This window comes from Daphnia magna, linkage group LG4, assembly GCF_020631705.1.
Source record: "Daphnia magna isolate NIES linkage group LG4, ASM2063170v1.1, whole genome shotgun sequence".
Taxonomy (NCBI): Eukaryota; Metazoa; Arthropoda; class Branchiopoda; order Diplostraca; family Daphniidae; genus Daphnia; species Daphnia magna.
The window spans coordinates 1,736,152-1,756,423 of record NC_059185.1 but is presented as its reverse complement, the minus strand read 5'-3'; the positions used below and the strand labels follow the sequence as shown (position 1 = coordinate 1,756,423).

Here is a 20,272-nt window from a genome sequence, read left to right as displayed (position 1 = left end):
CGCACGCCGATTGTTTTCCGCCTTTGTATTTGAGTTTGACCGCAATTTAAATTTAGCAAATCTTGGCGTATTTCTACAAAGCCTTCTCTGTTTTCGAGGTGAAATTAGAAAAATCACGTAAAAAATGTCGGTCATGTATTGGAACCGAATTCATTCCTTCCACGATGTGTCCCAAATCCAACAGAATATACACACAACAATGTACATCCAGATTACTTGTTCTCCAATATTCATGACAAAAACGCTCTGCAGGAACACACATTCATACGCGTACAAATAGACTTTCAAAAGTCATCCAAAGAAACATACATACCCAGAAAAAAAAAAAAAAACGCATAAGAAACGAGGAAACAAGTCAACACCTTATGGAAAGGTTGCGGAAGATTCTACAAAGAATAATCCAATGCAAGACATATGATGATGAAAGAACCACAAAGTTAACAGGAATAGAAGAGACGAGATGATGATGAGAGTATAGCTTTTGCTTTAGAATTCTGATGCAAGATTAACAACTCATTTGAGTACCCGAAACAAAGCGATCTGTTGTTCAGCATCCAACTCGTTGTATTGGCCGCTAGGAGCCAATGACAAAGCTCAGTGGAAAGAAAAAAGGGCGTGCTTTATATTAGATTTTTTGTTGTTGTTTTTCTTGTTACGTTTTCAATCTTCATCAGAAAGAACTTCATACTGAGAGGATAACAAAACAACTGGCTGGCCCGTTGTTTGATTGCCGGTGGAACTGGCCGATGCGGAGGTGACGGCAGTTGGAGCGCTACTGCTCATGGGAACATTAGACGGTATAGTGTACGGATATCCCATGGAAGGGTATGGAGTAGACATGTAATGCGGTACAACTGGAGAAGGTCCACCTCTTTCATCTTCATTCATTCGCGGTCTCTTGTTCGGTGAGGGAGCTGGACTGATCCCGCGTCGAGCCGGTGAACTTGGAGGCGCCATTTCATGGTTGGCGCTGCCACCACCAGAACCACCACCACCTCCAGCCGGAATACCCCCATCCGAAGAAGTCCGCATAACTTCGACAATTTTCTTTTTGACGTAATCGAGGGGAGAGATGGTAGTTTGACGAGTTTCAGCTTCTCCTCCTCCCCCACTGCCACTTTTAGGTATTCCATACTCTTGCATCTGTTGGCCTTCTCCGGCGCGACATTTGGCAGCATAGTCGAGTGCGGCTCGATTCTTAGCGTAATCGTTCATCAACGACTCGGGAGCTGCCATACGGGACTTGGAATATTCAACTTGGCGCCTTTGCCAATCTGGGTTCCAATCTTGTTCGCCGGGTATTGGCATTCCTCCCCCTCCTCCTCCAGAACCTTGATGAAAATCCTTGGCAATGATAGATTCAATGTGTTCCCCTAGAGTAAAGGCAGCTTTGCTAGAAGATCCAGATGATGGCGGGGGCAATGAAGGAGATGACGAGGGCGGACGTTGTTGGGATGGCAGCCCAGAAGGAGGAGGAGGATCTTCATGGCGTTGTTGCTCCTTGTGGCCGGCACGGGAGTCTAAAGTAGTACCGCGAGTATCAACAGGACTAGCATTCCTCCTATATCGATTGAAGTAGTTTTCATTGCTGGCTTTGGAATTGGTGACAACAGACCCCAGTTCACTTGGATTCGAAGATTGGTTTATCTGGTGGGTAATAATGGCATCGATTAAAGAGGCGGCTGTCAGCGTCGCATCACCCACTGCTGCAGCGCCGGCACTGGTTTGCCCTGGAGGGGCGCTGGCAATCTTGGGCGATTCCCTTTGGTAGGCCATGGTGCGCTCCATAACTTCTTCTCTTCTATCCGGATGCATTGATCTATACATCCATTCAGGAAAATTAAGTTAACAGTTTACCCTTATGCAACTTGAATTAAATTAACTCACCTAGAGATCGGCAAAGACTGCAGATGACCCCTAGGATCTCTCTCCTTTTCCCTCTCACGATCTCTTCGATCCCGATCCGGAACAGGTAGGCTCGGTTGAGCAGCGGCAGCGTTAACCAATGAAGCAAATGCATCATGGACATAAATTGAATCACCTCTTGGGGAAATAGACACTGGCGGGGCACCACCTGCAATCGAATTTGGTCGACTGCTGGGATGGAGGTGACCTCCCACTCCTCCGGCACCCATTGATAGCAGTCCACCCGGCGAAGACGTCCTTACTTGATTGCTTTGTTGTTGTAGTGGGCTGGAGGCAGGCGGTGAGGGTCTCGGGTCAGGTTGGCGCGCCGAAGGTACGGACGAGTTTCGCTGAATGACCCCTTGCCTCTGTTGAGGGGGTTGAGATGATGGCGGGGGATGCTGATGCGACAGGGTTTGATGTTGCTGAAGTTGAGGTGCAATGCCACCACTACTCGAGTGCGACGGGTAACCGTGGTGCGGCTCCATGGCGTACGACGGAAGTTTCTGCACATACATGGGTGAAGGAGGTCTATGTTGATACGCTGGATGAGAGGGCGGTGGCGGAGGTTGCCGATCATTTGATCTCGTATTGACAGGCATTTGAGGTTGCAACGGTCCACCCAACAGCTCTCGATCTCTTCTGCCACTGTTTCGCTCAGCCATTTGTTGCGACAAGAGATAATCGTTACTCAGAATCATTTGTCTCGAATAAGATTGTGGGTCCGGCTGGTATGAAAGTCGCATAGGCGGACCTGGTGGCTGTTGCTGTTGCTGCGACAGCCCTCTGTAGTACGATTCATAGGCAGGGTGAGATGAATGAGGTCCACTTGGTGGCAAACCAGGTCGGGTGTCTAGGTCCTTCACGGCGATGGGTGTGCCCTGTGTAATGGAACCACCCAAAGAGTCACGACCTTGAACCGTAGGGCGTATCAACCCATCCGTTCTCGGTAGCTGCAACTGCACAGGTAGGGGATTTGTTGACGGAGATGAGATTGACAGCGGAGTGCCCTGCATGATTGAACCACTTGGTGGTCGTGATGAGTTTGGAGCAGGTGGAGTTGATCTTGGCGGATAGGGGGCTGGAGCTCTCATTCCCGCGGAATAAGCAGCCATTGGATCAATGACTGCTGAACCAGGAGGGACCCGATAATGTTGTTGTTGTTGTTGTTGTTGCTGCTGTTGTTGTTGCTGCTGCTGTTGCTGTTGCTGTTCTTTGCTCGCCTTTGAATGAGCTGGCGGAGGAGGAGCATAAGGTGACGTAGAGTGACCGTAAGGTTGGCCTTGCGCAGACTGATTCAACGGCAACGACGAATCCTTATTATCACGTTTCTTAGGCATCGATAAATCTAAGGTTTGACCCTCGACGTCTCGGTTCACACGTGCTCGTTCACGCTCGTAGTCACGCATCGTCTGCTGTACTTGATGGAATGCCAAACCTTCCCGCGGAAGGCTGGCGCTGTACTCATCATTCGGACCGAGAGGGGCTTTGCCTGGATGCGACAGTCCCATGACTGCAGCAGGAGGGTATGGAGATGACCTTCTCCCTGCATTAGGCTAAAACAAGCAACAACAAAAAAAGAAAGTCATTTTAGAACCCGTACTACGGATGGATTAGTTCGAATATTCTGCAAGAGATTTTCACCTCATGAGGTTGGGACATCATCAAACGGGGTGACTGCGTAGGTGCGGTGTTTGTCACAACTGTTAACGGTGCGCTACTCCTACCAACGGTGTAGTTCCGCTGAGAATCCTTTAGAATGGACGTGATTGTTGGCGATTCTGATGGTCCCGGCGGATAAACAGGAGAGCCCACTCCCATTGGTGCGGACATGTTATGAGGATCAGTTCGTTTCAACTGACTTTCAATAACGCCAGACACTAAATCTCGTACGGTCAACGCCTCCTGTAACATAGATACCCTTGGCACTTGCCTTTTCCGTGGTTGAATAACATGGATCAATACCTGTCCGACATTGCCGTTACTGCGATGGATATTGGGATGTAAGCTGTTGTTGGCTTGGGCTTCAGCCGCAGCATTCTGACTGGCTCCCATTTCATCGGCACTGTCTGTTTCTGAATTGTCCGCTCCAACTGGTTGGACAACTCTGGCCACCGGCCGCGGCTCGACCATGGTCACTGGGTGCGGAGGCAAGATTTGCGGTTCTTGCCGAACTGCTTTTTCCTCTATGACCGGACATTCTTCCCTAGTCGGAGGTACTTCCGACTTTCCATCCAATACAGCAGAATTCCCTCCTTGGAGACCTATTGATGTGCTGTTTTCTTCTGCTCTGGTTGGAACAGTTTCTTCTTGAACCGAATCAGATATGACGGTAGAAGAGCCTTCGGCAAGACCGGTGGGTGTTTGTCCGGTGAGCGCAGCTAATTTACGGTTGATTCGATTGCAACAAGTAGAACAGCATTTGGTCATGTCTTGTCCAATCTGTATTAAAAGTGTCAGCAAAAGCAACGAAATATTTTTAAAAACAAAACAAAACAACATCATGTTTTTCAAATGAAGTAATTAAGACTTTACCTGAAATTCGTTCTCTAGCGCGTTCCTGATCTCCGCTGGTATTTCATTCCATTTATTGGGCAGCGGACGCAAACGTTTCACTCGTCTTTTAGCTGTCGGGCAGGTAGGTAACGGGCACTGAACGATACGTCGTCGCACCACACGACACCGACAGGCGCTACAAACTCTAGCTTCTGTACTGACATCTGCTTCCTGAATAAAAATTTTTTAAATTAATAAATAAATAAAAAAATCCAACCATGTCAACTTGTTGCACGCGCAACAAAATGGTATTTCCTTTTCATACCGCTAATCCATACTGGGAAGCTTGGTGTTTGGGCAGGGGCCTGCTCTGTCCATAGTGCTCCAATACGGCTTTACACACCACACATGGGTGAGGTCCTCCAGTGCCACTCACACTGGCAGCTGCCAAACCATTTTCTTCCTCCTCGTCATCGTCGTCATCTTCAGTGTTATCTGAGCCTGAAATTTATTTCAAATACAAAAAAATATATATATATATGTAAATCACATGAAAGAGTGTTGCTTTGGAACAACTGAACTGCTATTACTGTTTTCTTCTTTCGGACTTTTGTTGTTGTAAGAAGGCGGTTCGATCGCAACAGTTGGTGCAGGCTCTGGCTGTGCCGGGGTGCTTGAGCTTGCTATTGAAGATACGACTGTTGTCTCAGGTATTGCCAAAGAAGTGCTTACTGTCGCCGTACTGCTAATTGACAAAGACGTTATAGAGGTGGTACTGGCAGTCGATTGGCTAAACGAGGAAGTGGTGGTGATCGCTTCCTGACGCATCAATTGTTCTCGTTGAAGGCGTGTCGTTACACCAGAACCAGGCGCATCGTTTATCGATTGGCTTTGATTCTGTGCGGCGGCGGCGGCGGCAGCTGCTGCCGCTGCCGCTGCTGCTGCAGCTGCAGCCGCAGCAGCATTTGGCTTCTGCATGGCTCTGGTATTTCTCTTCATCTTTGTTTTGCGTAGTAACTGTTTATAGTTAATCGTCTTTTTGGAAAGATAATAGAACTGAACGCAATCTGCCACCGATTTGCGCTCTAGATAGGATGCCGTTGTCCCAAAATTCTTTGGGTGAAGAAGGTACTTCTCCTTGAAAATCTCTTTTTCCTACCAAACGATTACAAAACAAGCTCGTTAATTTGAATACAACAATGCAATAATAAATATAATTAAAAACGATGAAACCAACTTGTTCAGTCCAAACGTTGAGTAACGGACGCTCGCGGTATTCGGCCATGGGATCCTCAACCAAACCGTTTCGGTTATCAAAGCACAGCCGCCTTTCCCGAGAATCCAGCAGTACTGGCGGCACAACTGCCAAGGACCGCATTTTTTTGTCCTCGTTCTAAAATAGGGAAATCAAATCATTATCATCAACATGTAAATGATAATCATCAACATTAGTTAGATCAAATTCCATACAAAGTAGTTGAAATGAAACATGAAATAATCTATTAGCCTTAAAGACCAAAGGTCCGAAATAAAAAAAAAAAAGTAAAAATCCTAATGCTAAGAGCGCTCAACAATTATCTGGCCTGACGAATTCTCAACATATTCGAAATCTTCATAGTAAAAGGTAATCTACCTCTTGTTCTTGAAGGCCATCCATTATTTCCTCCAAATCAGCATCCGATTTAATTCGTGATCCAACTCGGCTGAACCTTTCGCGATCTTCTCTTTGCTTTCGCAGTTCAGGAAATACCTTTTCGTAGAACTCACGCTCTTTTTTCCGCCCAAACACCGAGTTAGGCTGCTTTGATTGGAAAGAAATGGAGGAAACACGTTAATTTTCAGTAGACGATGAAACGTAACTGTTGGGTGGTGAAAGAAGAAAAAAAAAAGTTATAATTACAGGAACGACGGGTGCAGTTGGGGCAGCAGTTGAAGTTGTGCCGCCACTCGTGGTAATTGCAACAGTCGTCGGTGCAGCAACAGTTGCCCCGGTGGCAACAACGGAAGGGCCGTTACTGGCCTTTTCAAGGTCACTAACTCGTTTGCCCCAGTCAATCATCCACTTTTTGTAAGTCTTCATCAGGTAACGATGGCGACCTTCTTTCTCTTTTTGGCGACGGCGCAAAAACTTCAAAAGTCGCGGTCGAAACGCCAGAAATTGCGTCCGATTGCGTAGATAGACAGCTGTATCGGACGGCTGGTGATAGAGCGGGAGATCTATTGCCGGGCCCAGTGAAGCAAGCATTTTGTGTGCTTCACCTGCTTTCCGTCGGTTCTCGGCATAGATTAGCTGAGCGACGCTTTGGTTCTTGGGTCCAGTCCCTTGGGTTCTCAGTTCACCATGCTCCGGTGGAGGTTTCTTGGCGGCCTCTTCCAAATCTTGTTGTTTCTTTTTCAGTTTTGTAATGTTGTTTTCTACTTTTGCAATTTCACCATCCACCTATGTCGTTCCAAATCACAAATGGTGAATTGTGTTGCTGCTGCAAATGTGCCAATTAATAAGTAAAGGAATACCTTAGTGATTTGCTTTAGAAGTTCGTCTTTCGTTGAACGAAGAGGCGAATCATCTCTTTTGAGCGGGTCTTCACCATCACCTGGAAGAGTAGGGCTGATGGCTTCCACCTGTGGGATGTACGCTGGCTGTGACTCGCGATGCATCGGTAAAAGCTGGGGGCCTGTATTCGAGGACGCCAAAGCCAACACGGGCCGCGTGTCGATTCGCAATGGTTGGGCCAAAGTGGCTTTCATTAACAGTGGCTCGCCATCACTGATGCGCAACTTTTTGTGCGCAGATTCGTTCGCGCTAGCCACGGCTGAGGCTATAGGCAGCATCAACGGTTCACGATACGAGTCCATTGGTGCAGTTGAGTATGCCATCTGAGAGGGATGTCCAGTTTGGGTATGGTGTCGACCACTGTTTCCCCCACTACCAACACCTATTGGAGCACTACCGATTAGTCCGCCACCACTACCGCCTCCTGGACCAGGTCCACTTAAGCTAGGAGGACCTCCACCATAGTCCATTGGCGACAGACCGGAATATGGTAAAAGTGTCAGACGTCGGCGGAATTCACCAGAACGATCGGGTGGCGATCGTAAAGGGAAAACTGTAGGTTCAGCCCGGCTATAGGTGGGCGAACTGGAATAGATCCCGGACGCAGAAGGCATCGATGACTGGCCAGAAGAATAACGTTCCATAGCGCTGCTGTTTGGAGGCAACGGGGCTGCGGGCAGAGCTGCAGCGTATGGATGTGCACGAGCTACTTGCGACAAATTTGAGTGGGAGACCTGAGGTGGGGGAGGCGTAAGAGGTTCGGTTGCTGGACCTACGTGACTCGTTTGCAATAAATGAGCTGATGGCACCAAACCCAAGCCACCATTTCCCCCAGCTGCCACAGGCATAGACCTAATTTTGAATGGTGATCCATCTAGGATAGGCCGAACAGGAGGTCTTCAAGGAAAATAGGAATCAGAATTAATAGTGGCATAATTCCTTTACCCTGTATGTTTTCTGTATTAAATCAGATTTATTGGAAATACCTTCCAATGTGAGCAATTGGTAATGGTCCCGAAGTAGATTGAGAAGGCAGTCTTGATGGAGTCTGTCCATAGCTAGATGGCATTGTGTTGACTCTTGGACTGCTAGCTGCAGGGCTGTGAGATGGTAGTGGGAGAGATCTTACCGTCTCCATCAAGATTCCAGCTGATTAATGGGGATTTCCGGCAATCAACTGGAATCACTTTGACATCTTCCCAGAAACTTCACAACACTAGTATGTAGATTAGTTGTAGGACAGGTTACCAGAAAGCTGATTCTATTCAATTATCAGAAATTGGAGCGTTCACTATTGGTGCCATTGTAGTGGCACAGGTGCCTGAGCTGAATTGGGCCCCTCTTGCTCAAATCTGAAGTTATTGTTCAACCATAAGTTCAGGCAATCTGCTTTGGCGTACACGCTGAAACTGACTCTGACCTTCATTAACGCAAAACTTAGTTAACATTGGTCGCGTTGCGAATGAATTGAGAGTGAAACACAACTTAACAAGCCTCTTTGACGTACTTCTTTTCCAGAATGTGATTTTCCCCTCCCTCTGAAAATGGCGTCCAGAAGAAAAGGGCTTCAGCGACTAGCGGTCGTTTCTGAAAGCTTCTCTTAAAAAGAAAGAAAAAAAAAAAGAAACAACTGACAGTCGAAATGCGATGGATTTTTAAGGCATAATAAATTTTCCATGTTTTAGCCTTTTGCACATTGACATAATAACAAAGGGGCTATCAAAAGGTGGATATAGCTCACCACGACCACGTGTAAATTCTACGTCGCACAATGTGGATGAATCGATTTCAACTTCTGGTCGACTAAGGGTTAGTGGAAACGTAGCCTATTACGCTGTAGAATACAATTGGTGTATTGTTGGAAATTTTACAATTTTTTACAGTCTTTATTATCTGTGTTATCGTTTAAATTCGACCCATCAAAAGAAAGTATTTTCGGGTAATTAAAAGCTGCGCGTTATCCTCGTAGTTTTCACACGCTTTCACGCAGCTGTTGCCAAGATGACAAACAGGAGTTGTTGACATAAGCTATTTAATGAATAAAGAATTGTTTAAGTGGTACCTTGATGTGAATTCTTCCAGGATTTCTTCTCCTGCATTTGGTCCATGAACTTTGCAATAGTTTTGAAAACCAGACCAAGTAGTAATGTAGCCAACAAATTCTGACATAGTGGTGGTGATTGGATCCGTCCAGAATTCCTCTCTAAATTTCACAGAGATCTTTATTTCTGCACAATTTCAAAGTAAATAACACATTTCCCAACAGATATAATCATTACCTTGTCAAATCCTTAAAGGGTAGTGTTATATCAGAATACTCATTATCTACAAGCTCACGGCCCTTCCCCCAAAATGAGCCAGTCCTTTTATGATACAGCTTAAACAACACAGAACATGAGGATTTCAGTAACATAAAAATAGTTGTTTAGCAATGCAAGGATATTAGATGATATACCAGATTAAAGGCGCTTTGTAAATCATTTGCTTTTGTGGGATGTAAAAACTTTGGAAAGGTGTACCCTGATAAAGCAACAATACCACCTGGACACAAAACCCTTTTAGTTTCCTTAAAAAAAGTTGCTAGATCAAACCAGTGGCAGGCTTGGCTGGCAGTAACAATTTGTGCTGATCCATCTTTAACTGGTAGTTCTTCAGCAAGGCTAACCCTAAATACAGTTTAATTCAGTATTTCTATGTTTTTCACTCACCAATTAACATAGAATATTTACAAGAAGTTGATGTTGGGGGGATGATTCATAGTCTTTGCAACTTTCACTTGAGCAGGACTTGCATCTGTAGCAATTACCTTTTGAAAATACGGCGAGAAAATCTTACTACTCTGCCCATTTCCACATCCGACGTCCAAACACAGGCTTAGGTCTCCTGTATACTGCAAATAAGAAAATACGTCAATTCTTCACGTTGGGGATTACAATTATACTAAGATAATTTTATTCAGAACACCTTCTTTTTAAGGTAACTGATTATTTGATTTCCAAGTTTTTGCGGCGGACTAGGGCGAAATTTCGCGTACAAATTGGCGTGGGCAACCCCTTCAAAATATTTTTGAGCCATTTTTTAAACAAGAAACAAACGAGGAATCGAGGGTTGTTAGAAACTAATAATACTTTTCCGGCCCTTGAGCGTCAAAACCGTTGACAACAACAACTTCAATCTGGTAAACTATGGGATGGAAGGCGGGGAGTGTAAACATAGCCACTTATTTATGTCGTAGTTATGCCATGGATGCCATAACATGTTTCCCATGTGATCCCAACACATACCAATTCGAAAAATGCTTCCACGAAATGTTTATAATGAATTATTTAAAATACAGTACTATGGTTGACCAACAGATTTTTTTTTTTTAAAGCAAACGCGGTGCAAACGGGGATTTACAATAAAAATAATAGTTCCATTACACGAAACCAAGAATGAGAGAAATAATTCGGAATTTAATTTATATCACGCTTGGCAATGGGCAGTACTTAGCGACCCGAGAAGTCCATTCAAAGATGATATATGTTTCTTTAAATGCCTCTTTAAAGTAACTCGAGATGAAAACAGTATTGAGCAAATGCCGCAAGTAAGTTGATCTGAATGCTGACTTCCCAGATGAATTTTAAGATCGGCTTTGGTCGCAAATATTTCTTTACAAATAGAACACCTGATGACTTTAATCGGTAGTGTCGACTTTGAAGATAATTCAGTTGCACCTACGAAACATTCAGTATTTAATAATCATACGAGAATTGACAATTTTCTGTAGAATGTATGATAAATTTGTTTTTACCTAGAATTGGTGCCAAAACTAATTTCTTTTTTTCAGTATGTGCAGTTGCACAGCTTTGCGAGATACTTCTTTTTCTTTTAGAGACAACTTCTGAAGGGTAACTTTTGTCGATAGTTTCAGCTACTTCAATTTTCTTTACAGGGAATGATTCTTGGATGTTCTTTTCAAAGACAATCTGGAGGTCTTCATCCTCCTCTGAGTTGGAATCTGAATCAGATTCGTCTGATTGTAGCTTCTGAAGTTGTTCCTCAACTTTTCTCTTTTCTAACAATTCCAATTGAAATGGCTGGGTACTATGGCCTGAGTTTACAAGACCTTTCACTTGCAGTTCTTTAGCATACTTCGAAACTGTCACTAAGTCATCTGATGAACCCTCAGCAATCCCATTGTAAAGGAAATTGACCAAGCACACCATAAGAGCGTACCTGTTTAAAGTTAGCAGTTTACTTTTAGGTGTTTCGAGAAACAAATATATCTAAAGGACAATTTTTACCTAAACCCTTCAAGAAAAATTACTTGTTCAACAGAGGATTCACAACTCATTAAGAGCTGACCAAATAGAGGACTAAGCGAAGCAAGGACGGAGCGGTGAACCAAGATTTTTTCACCTTCGCAGATTAAAGTAATATCTGCATGGCTGTGATTCCTATATATTGCCGACAAACTCGAAGTCCAATCGTAAGATTTGAAATTTTTCATACGTTCCATTTGTCTTAACTACCAGAAAATTCAGAACCACAGAATACGATTATTTATCAGTCACTTGAGCTAGACGTATAGGGCTATAGGCTAATGAAATGGAACGCAAAAAACGGGCATCCCTAAAACGCGAAAGCGAAACGCGAAACGAACAGCGACTAAAACGCGGAACGCTGTGCGAAACAGCCCCCAGGCAATGGGCTGCGAAACACTCAAATATGGCCTAAAGGCAACCTAAATAGCGAAACGATTTTGCGAAACCCTTATTTAAAATGCCATTGGATTTGGCATTTCATTTAGAGAAATAAGAACCGTGTACTATTCTTTTTTGAGGACATGTAACCCCGATAAGCACTGTAAGCTCTACGCCAACAAAAACTCATTTTTTAAATCTATGGTTCTTTCCAGAACTTTTTTAATTTGTTGACATTTACTTGAACAAATTCGCGACGAATTGTTAACTTGTATTGGCTAATAGGAAACTAAACACGATGGGGAATAAAAAACTAGCATTTTAAATGTAACAATGTGTTTAGAATCTGATTGAAGTAAATGAAATTAATTTATTGAATTAAATTGAGTTTAAAACAAAAAATGTAAAGCCGTGGGCTAACTGGGATGTTCTCCAGTGCTCTGACCTCTAAGTGCCTTGAATGGTTCCATAGCATGTAAAATTTGGCCTGAAAAAACTCATGAGACTGTTTGGCTCTGTCAGAAATGTAAAAGCCTTGCCCAAAATTAACTTTCAACACGTTGGTAAAAAAAAAATGTTTGACTTTAAATTACCTGCGATTCCTGTTAAAATTTTCTTTTTTTATTTATTGAAATATTAACATTTCGCGCTTTCGCCAGCCATTCAGCAGCCTTCTGTTTCGCAACGTTGTTTCGTACGGAACGCCAAATTACCCCCTAAAATTTCAGCACCTCGGCTAGGGCCATTTATTTTTTTTTGCAGAAAATAATCACAATCCACCAACGCCATCTAGCGGCCACGGTACGCACCTTTTTGAAATCCCACGCGCTGGAGGAGGAGATAAATCACTATCGATTCCTATAACCATTTCAAACAATTAATATCAATTTTATCGTGCCAGTGGCAGATACAGGTGAATGACTCTGTGATAATAAATTTGTTTTTGTTTGGAGAAGTATCAAATCGTGATCGGTTTGGAGATCATCATTCAAGAGATTTGCCCGGCACTACCCGGAGTGAATCTGCGACACTGAGGACACTTAATGTGGTTTTAATCGACCAAATTCTAAATGACACAAAAATATACATGAGTAAAATCATCGGACATCACAGGCATAATCATAACATTAGGTTTTATACGTAGAATGCACGTGTGCGCATACAAAAAAGAAAAAGAAAAAACAATACAAAAGAGAAACGTGACTTACAAAGCAACACTCCAGACAGCGTCGCCCATTTCAACGGCGACATAAACTGGTATGTTATTGCAACAAGCGAGATAAACAGTATTGAAAACCAGTAATTGATGAACGTTTAGAAAACAAAAACAAATTTATTATCACAGAGACATTCAGCTGTATCTGCACTGGCACGATAAAATCGATATTAATTGTTGGAAATGGTTGTAGAGATCGATAGTTATTCAGCTCCTCCTCCAGTGGGGATTTCATAAAGGTGCGTATCGTGGCCGCTAGATGGCGTTGGTGGATGGTGATTATTTTCTGCGAAATAAAATAAATGGCCCTAGCCGAGGTGCTGAAATTTTAGGGGGTAATTTGGCGTTCCGTAGTTTCGCACTTTAGCATGGGAATGAAACACCATTCAGCGGCTAAACCGCGAAACAAACCATCTTGATTCGCACCGCGTTTCGCGTTTTAGTCGCTGTTCGCTTCGCGTTTCACTTTCGCGTTTTAGGGACACCCCAAAAAAACACGTTTTCCTTCCTAGTTCTGTTCAGGTGATTCGTGATTGCTAAAATCAATCCCTAAAAGCTAAAACTGGTTGTCTTCTGTTCTCAAGCTTCCTTCGCCTGCCGCTAGATTGATGCATGAATTACGAACATTGATGTCTCCAATTGTTCTACTGCCCTTCGTTGTTTTGTAGCCTTTGAAATCCTTTTGCCGGTTAAACGATAAACATTCGTCCCATTGTCCCGAGATACGATAGAAAGTGTTTTTTTTTTTTAAATAGCAAGTTTTCACAGATGGAGATTCAGCAGGATCTTAAAGATGGCTACGAGAACGAGAAAATAGGTTTTGAAGAGAATGACAGCCATGTAGATGGATCAGAAAGTTCTGATACTGATGATTCGGAAAAAGAAAGGGAAGAACATTATGCGCTAGAAAGAAGAGTTGTCGAGTTGCGGAAGGAGGTATGTCTTTCTTTTTCCTCCATTTTATGTGAATGCCATACATACTTTCATTTACATCATTTTTTACAGCTTTCAAAATCTCCAAATGCATACAACACTCATGTGGAACTCATTAGTTGTTTGAAAAAACTTGGAGAACTTGATCAACTACAGCATGCCAGAGAATCTATGCATGCAATTTATCCCTTAACTGAAGGTATAGGCAAAATAAGCCTTCAGTTTAGAAACTATTCAAATTCTTAAGGTTTTCTGATGTTGCATTTCAGAACTATGGCTAGACTGGCTAAGAGATGAAATCAAACTCTCATTATCGGATGAAGATAAAAAAAAAGTTGAATCACTCTTTCTAAGGGCAACAGGGGATTACTTGAGTAACCAAAAAAAAAATACTTTCTACATATTCATCTAACAGCATAAAGTACCTTTTTCTATTTATGATTTGTTAATTTATTTTTTTTTTTTACAGGCATTGATATCTGGGTGGAATACATCCAGTTTAGTTTGGCTGGCATGGATATTGGAGGTGCTGAAGCATTGGAAAAAATTAGAACAGTCATGGAAGAGGCAATTCGTCATGGAGGTTTGCACGTCGTAAAGGGAGGTTTACTGTGGGACTCGTATCGTGATTTTGAAATGGCCATATATCAGTCAACCAAAGCAAAAACTGAAACAGAAAACATAAATCAAGCTAAAAAAATCACTCATCTCTTCAACCGTCAACTCTCAGTGCCTTTGCTTGACATGGTAAAATAAAGATTGCTTTATGGGGACTACCTTACTATCCAAGCTACTTTTACAGGAACGAACTTGGAAGGAGTATAATGATTGGCTCGAGATTTTGGATCAGAAAGTCGAAACGCACGTGAAAGCTTCATACGATAAAGCAAAAATACAACTGGAAAAAATATCACCTCTGGAGGACACCCTTCTTATTGCTGTTGAAAATGATGACAAAGCTGCTGTTTACCGTACTTATTTGGATCTTGAGATGAATGAAATTAAAGATCCCTCACGCATTCAAGCACTTTTCGAGCGTGTTGTCGCCGAGATACCTCTGTATGATGCATTCTGGATGGATTATTGCAAGTATGTCGATCGTCAATTTAAAACTGCGGAGACAACTTTTGCAGTTTTTCGAAGAGCAGTTCGCAATTGTCCATGGAATGGGCCCATATGGGCTAGTTATATTTTTGCTGCCGAACGCTATGAAAAGGAAGACAGTTTCATTTCGGGTAGGTGTTGTCGTTATTCGCATAACCAAAGTTTTTTTATTTCTGGTTTATCTTTAGGATTGGTACAAAATGCGTTTGTTGCTGGACTGGCTTCGGCGGCAGATTTATTGGCCGTGTGGTTGGGATTCATTGAATATCTTGTGCGTAAATGCAAATCTGATGACAGTGAACAAATCGTCCAACTGCGAGAAGCTTTTACACGAGCGACTGAACATTTGCACCAGAGTAAGCTTTTTAAGTCAGCGTATCGCAAGTGTAAAAAATGGGTAAAGCGTAATTGTTTTGGCAGGTTTTGATATCGAAGGTGATCCTGAGTGCATATTGCTGCAATATTGGGCGTACTTTGAGGCGAAAAAGCTTAACAACATGCCTAAAGCTCGTGAGCTGTGGAGGCAGATAATGGGTCAAGGACATGGTAAATCAGCTCAATGGTGGTTGGCTCGTATTCAGTTCGAAAGGTAAAAAAGGAAAAAAGAAAAATTTATAATTAAATAAAGTTTTCCGAGATTTTTAATTGCTCTAGAACTCCATTTTCCCTTGTAGAGCCCATGCCAATGATGTCACTGAAGTCCGAAAACTCTTCGTGAAGAGTATAAATGCAGTAACGTCGTTGGATTGGCCAGAGCTAATCGTGAAGCAATGGTTGCAATTTGAACGAGAAGAAGGTGATCTACAAACCATGGACAACGCACAACTCAGGTATGAGATGTGTTTTGTCTTTTCTCAATTGACCCTTCTAATGTTTTTTGTCATCCGCTAGATGTGATGCTCGAATGGAAAAAGTAAAGAAAGAAAGAGAAAGTAAAATCGTTAAGGATTTGGATACAGGTAAAGGCCGGAAACGAGGCAAAACCGAAGAGAATCACGACTCCGTATCCATACCTCCTAAAAAAGCCAAAATCGGGCACAATAGCGCTTCGACTATCAAGTCGGACACGGGAAACACAACCGAAACTCGCACAAATGCCTCGCAACCGGTGAAGCCCATAACCATTCCTCAACCGATCGCCGATCCGTGTCGTCATGCTAACACAGTCTTCTTGAGCAATCTGGACTTCAATATCTCCGAGGAAGATATACGTTCGACCATGAGTTCTTCGGGCACGATAACTGACATACGCCTGGTTCGTGATTATAAGCAACGTAGCAAGGGATTTTGTTATGTTGAGTTCTCTTCATCAGTAAGTTTTCCGCAAATTAGTTAACCAAATACCGCGCCATAATTTTACGTTGTAATAGGACGAGGTAAAAGAAGCGCTGAAGCGGGATCGTGAGCCGTTGAAGGGAAGACCTATGTTTATTTCACCTTCGGAACCTGACTCAGCATTGAAACACCCTGCTTTTAAATACCAGTCAACTTTGGAAAAGAAAAAACTATTTGTAAAAGGTAAATTTCATGGCGTTGACAAGCTTCCCTCTTCAAATGTTCGACTTTCTACCTCGTTTTCACAGGGTTGGCTTCCACCACGACGAAAGAGGACTTAGAAAATCTTTTCTCAAAATTTGGAATTCTTAAAGACGTTCGATTAGCCACCTTCCGGACAGGGATTTCAAAAGGCATAGCGTACGTTGAATTTGAAGACGAAGTTTCGGCTACAATGGCTATGAATAAGACGGATGGAACTACGTTCCAGGATAGAGTCTTAACCGTTGCGCTGAGTAATCCACCCCCGCGTTACGACAAGAAAACCACAGACAGAGAAGAACTATCTTTGGGTGGAGGTGCAAGAGAAAGAAAAACACAATTGTCGTTTGTTCCCATCTCCATTCTCCGACAGGCGAAGTCTTCGACGATGCCACCACCGCCACCACCCCTCGGTGCTCAAAAGAGTAATGCTGATTTTCGATCCATGCTTCTCAATAAAAAATGACTGAACCATAGCTATGGCTATGGCAACAATATATAAGCGAGAAGCTGAAGAGATCAACATTAATCGCGTTTAACGTTTGTGAGTTACAGAATTTCGACATAAAAGGTTACCTAGTGAACCTATAGAGACAAAAAAAAATATTATGAAAATGTACAAATGCACGTACAAACAAGTGGCTTTTCTTCTGGTTATTCATCCCCTTCTGAATCAGGCGCAAATACTTCACATGGTCTTTCCCTAAGTTCTTGTGTAGCTTTCAGACAATTCTGGAATATGTAGCGAGCCCGGGCTCTCTTGGGCGGAGGCGGCTGTATTTCAAGATCCAAATCGTCTTCCATCGCAGGAAATGGTTGAGGCTCAATGAGAGATAAACTGTCCAGACGAGAAGTGTGACACGGGCTTTCAGAAACAATTGGCACTAGAGTAGTTTGTAAATTCACACAAGAAACAGTCCTGGAATCTAGTAATATTGAATCAGTTATAAAACATAAACCGAAAACCGTATTTGTTCTACAGTTTCTCCATTTTCTTACCAGCTTTATCTCTTAGGACGGGGACTGGAGATGAGTGCTTCGAGACATCGCTTTGTGTCGAGACGTAATTTTTCCGTTGGTTGTTGGTAGTTCGAGAACTGGTGGCAGTAGAATCCAAAACAGGTGTTAAAGTTGCCAAAAGGAAATCAGCTGAATACAAGTTCGCCTTTTCTAAGCTGAACAGAACAGGCCTAAAAAAAAAATAAATAAATAAAAAAAAAAAAAACAACATTAAGAATTCATACATCAAGGTAAAAATAAATTTCTCATACTGTCCAGCGCCTTCCATTCGACAATCAAGATCTAGTTTTAAAGCTTCTGCGAAGGCTAAGATAGCCCGTAATTCTTTCAAACAAAAGGTTACTTGAGTACAAAGGGCGACATTGAAATCAACAAATTCATCTTTGGCTAATGTAACTTCAGTACGTACACATTTAGATGGATCTATTTCATCATCAATGTGGTTGCTCAAGTGTACTTGATCCATCGCAAGTGACCTAGTATATATATACAAATTATGCTTATTTCTGATGAACAATATATACTTGTTGTGCTAACCAAGTGACTTCTTGAGTGCTTGAATGAAAACTTAGAAGAGTTTCACTATAAAAGCGTGATGAGCAGGAGAATTTGCTAGCATAGCCACTTTTACAAAATTCTGCCTGGGACAAATTAAAATTATTATTCCAACATTTAAATAATAAACCAGAAAACTTACTTCAACACTTTCACATTCAAAGTATCGCAAGTTAAAGTGCTTAATGATGCCATGTTTACATTTGAACTCAATGATTAATAGTGCTTCCAAAAGTGGTAACATTATGTTACATGTTTCAACTGATTTTTCCAAACTTCCAATAGATCGAAACACAGACAAGATGGACTAGGAGGACAAAAGACAACAGGACAAAGATTCAATAATAATAGATTATACTCTTGTTACAGAATTGTTTTGTTTATACCTTCATGGGAAGTTTACATTTGATCACAGTATCCTCATCGGGATCAGCCTGAATGGTGTTTTCACTTATGTGGCAAAAGTCAAGGAAGAATGGTAAATGAAAATTAAAAGCTGAATAGGCAGATTTGGATGCATTGACAGTTTTCAAAGTTAACCCATTTTCGGTCGGTTCTATATGTAACTCGTCGCCAATTTTAGCTAAACAATGTATCGCTCTCGCCAAAACTGACCAAAAACAAAAGTGTTTCAACAGATAGAATATAATTTTATTTATGTTACTATTTTTATACCTTTAACACTTGTTGCATCCAAAAGACATTTCATTTTTCATGTGAAATAGATCATTTATATCGTAAAAATTTCAAAGTACCGCCAAAGTTGTTTTCTATGCCCCAAAATTTCAATAAAAAAGGGATATTTCTTGGAACTGAGACAATACTATGTTTTTTCGGTTATTTATTCGATGATTGGCCCGTTGGCCATCATCGATTTATTGATAGTTGATACCGTATGAATATGATACTTTGCTATAAGGCCACATGATCTCAAAATTGGCAACGCGCTCTAACGTCTGAAGTCGTCGAGACGTAAACAAACGAAACAAATGAAAAGCGTTGAGTGTTTACCCAGCAGTTGCTTCATATTTAATTTCAGTTTGTTCCATGAATAATTCTTTTACTTGTTTTGCTTTTTCTGAGTCATAGGATTTACGATATAGGCTAAAGTTTTCCGCTGTCCTATTTCCGTGAATTAGCATTTTTTTCCTAAGATATTCGGAAGGGCGGGGCTTAAAAAACAGCTGTTCGACGTCTGTATAAAAAAGACTTGCGAACATTACTCGGCATAACCTGTATGACTTACTAAGGTACCTTAAATTTGCTTATTCTATACCATTCTTTCATGAAACATATACGTTATTCATTTGATAGATCTACAATCTAAAAACGACCATTATTAGATTTTTACCTCATTTCTAGTTCCCAGATGAGTAAACAAGGACCCCCACCAGCTGCCCCTCCTAGCTACTTAGAAGCTGTAGGTGGGGTCAACCCATCCAGCTCCTTTACTCCCCATCACAGTAAGTGCATTCCGAGCATAGGATGTTTATAAGGGTGTTTCATGTTTTACATATGATGTTGTAAACCTTCTTCCAAATTTGTCCTTCTTCACATAGATGTAACCAGCCAACAACCAATAATTGTGACTACTGTAATACCTGTTGGACCAGGATCTACACATACGGTGATTTCATCTGGTATGGCATTTAATGCATCATAATGGCATTATCGTTTGCTTCCAGGTTTGTCCTCACTGTCACGCAGAAGTGGATACATCAGTTCGCACAGAACCTGGTCTCATTGCCTGGCTGTCTGGAGGGCTTCTTGTTCTATTTGGGTATAGTGGCTTTCTAATTGGGATGTGCTGTTTTTAAGTTTTAATTTATTAACCAAATTTTGTTATCCACTTTCAGATGTTGGCTAGGCTGTTGCCTTATTCCTTGCTGCATCCCTGAGTGCATGAATGTTCATCATGCCTGTCCAAATTGTAAAGCTTATCTTGGTCGGTACAGCCATTTTTAAGCCAATGTTATAATCATAGGCCACTGGTTCTTTTGCATATTTTATTAAAGGTTTCTTCTTTGCAACCAATCTGTTACATCATTCTTGAGAGCAAATTGGGAATTTCTTCTTATTGCATAAATCTTTACAATTTAATTGTTTTCAAACAAAAGAAACTCAAAATGTTGTACCGTTTGTACCTTGCTAAAATATCTACTCTGCTTACACATTAAAATAAAATATACACTGTTTCTTTCATTATTAAAATCTATTAATATATTGACCTGCAATAACAGTCAGTTTTTCTTTACAGTCTTTCTTGCA

At 41.9% G+C, this 20,272-nt stretch overlaps 5 protein-coding genes across 11 annotated transcripts; 2 read left to right on the top strand and 3 right to left on the bottom strand.

Moving 5' to 3' along the window:
* Positions 1-118: 118 nt before the first annotated feature.
* LOC116921207 (nuclear receptor corepressor 1) lies at positions 119-8,526 on the bottom strand. 3 transcript variants are annotated; one of them, XM_045173134.1, is made up of 12 exons: positions 7,942-8,526; positions 6,916-7,852; positions 6,302-6,841; positions 6,035-6,202; positions 5,639-5,794; positions 4,983-5,556; positions 4,727-4,902; positions 4,441-4,632; positions 3,871-4,347; positions 3,550-3,810; positions 1,888-3,461; positions 119-1,819 (listed from the first exon to the last, which is right to left on the bottom strand). In XM_045173134.1, the coding sequence occupies exons 1-12, from the start codon at positions 8,091-8,093 to the stop codon at positions 661-663; spliced, it is 6,366 nt and encodes a 2,121-aa protein (XP_045029069.1). In that variant the 5' UTR covers positions 8,094-8,526; the 3' UTR covers positions 119-660. The 3 variants fall into 3 exon arrangements, with proteins under 3 accessions (XP_045029069.1, XP_032783355.2, XP_032783354.2); XM_032927464.2 differs by having other exon boundaries at positions 4,992-5,556; XM_032927463.2 differs by having other exon boundaries at positions 6,035-6,199.
* Positions 8,527-8,784: 258 nt separating this feature from the next.
* Positions 8,785-11,589, bottom strand: LOC116921220 (putative methyltransferase DDB_G0268948). Of its 2 annotated transcripts, XM_032927485.2 has the most exons (8): positions 11,242-11,589; positions 10,749-11,173; positions 9,920-10,671; positions 9,685-9,845; positions 9,411-9,621; positions 9,235-9,332; positions 9,018-9,158; positions 8,785-8,945 (listed from the first exon to the last, which is right to left on the bottom strand). In XM_032927485.2, exons 3-8 carry the CDS (start codon positions 10,028-10,030, stop codon positions 8,861-8,863), a joined length of 807 nt encoding a protein of 268 aa, XP_032783376.1. In that variant the 5' UTR covers positions 10,031-10,671; positions 10,749-11,173; positions 11,242-11,589; the 3' UTR covers positions 8,785-8,860. The 2 variants fall into 2 exon arrangements, with proteins under 2 accessions (XP_032783376.1, XP_032783375.1); XM_032927484.2 differs by lacking the exons at positions 8,785-8,945; positions 9,018-9,158; positions 9,235-9,332; positions 9,411-9,621; positions 9,685-9,845 and having other exon boundaries at positions 10,296-10,671; positions 11,242-11,582.
* A 1,722-nt stretch (positions 11,590-13,311) lies between these two features.
* On the top strand, positions 13,312-16,958 carry LOC116921208 (squamous cell carcinoma antigen recognized by T-cells 3). Its single transcript, XM_032927465.2, has 11 exons — positions 13,312-13,792; positions 13,862-13,988; positions 14,059-14,163; positions 14,259-14,536; positions 14,592-15,024; positions 15,082-15,249; positions 15,314-15,482; positions 15,568-15,723; positions 15,785-16,205; positions 16,264-16,411; positions 16,477-16,958. The coding sequence occupies exons 1-11, from the start codon at positions 13,625-13,627 to the stop codon at positions 16,893-16,895; spliced, it is 2,592 nt and encodes an 863-aa protein (XP_032783356.2). The 5' UTR covers positions 13,312-13,624; the 3' UTR covers positions 16,896-16,958.
* On the bottom strand, positions 16,941-18,890 carry LOC116921216 (cell cycle checkpoint control protein RAD9A). 2 transcript variants are annotated; one of them, XM_032927476.2, is made up of 7 exons: positions 18,680-18,890; positions 18,391-18,614; positions 18,147-18,311; positions 17,987-18,090; positions 17,674-17,925; positions 17,429-17,619; positions 16,941-17,355 (listed from the first exon to the last, which is right to left on the bottom strand). In XM_032927476.2, the coding sequence occupies exons 1-7, from the start codon at positions 18,711-18,713 to the stop codon at positions 17,084-17,086; spliced, it is 1,242 nt and encodes a 413-aa protein (XP_032783367.1). In that variant the 5' UTR covers positions 18,714-18,890; the 3' UTR covers positions 16,941-17,083. The 2 variants fall into 2 exon arrangements, with proteins under 2 accessions (XP_032783367.1, XP_032783368.1); XM_032927477.2 differs by having other exon boundaries at positions 17,701-17,925; positions 18,680-18,885.
* A 218-nt stretch (positions 18,891-19,108) lies between these two features.
* LOC116921226 (LITAF domain-containing protein) lies at positions 19,109-20,209 on the top strand. 3 transcript variants are annotated; one of them, XM_032927492.2, is made up of 5 exons: positions 19,109-19,254; positions 19,367-19,467; positions 19,564-19,631; positions 19,690-19,784; positions 19,861-20,209. In XM_032927492.2, the coding sequence occupies exons 2-5, from the start codon at positions 19,374-19,376 to the stop codon at positions 19,967-19,969; spliced, it is 366 nt and encodes a 121-aa protein (XP_032783383.1). In that variant the 5' UTR covers positions 19,109-19,254; positions 19,367-19,373; the 3' UTR covers positions 19,970-20,209. The 3 variants fall into 3 exon arrangements, with proteins under 3 accessions (XP_032783383.1, XP_032783385.1, XP_032783384.1); XM_032927494.2 differs by having other exon boundaries at positions 19,111-19,254; positions 19,319-19,467; XM_032927493.2 differs by having other exon boundaries at positions 19,113-19,254; positions 19,348-19,467.
* Positions 20,210-20,272: the final 63 nt, after the last annotated feature.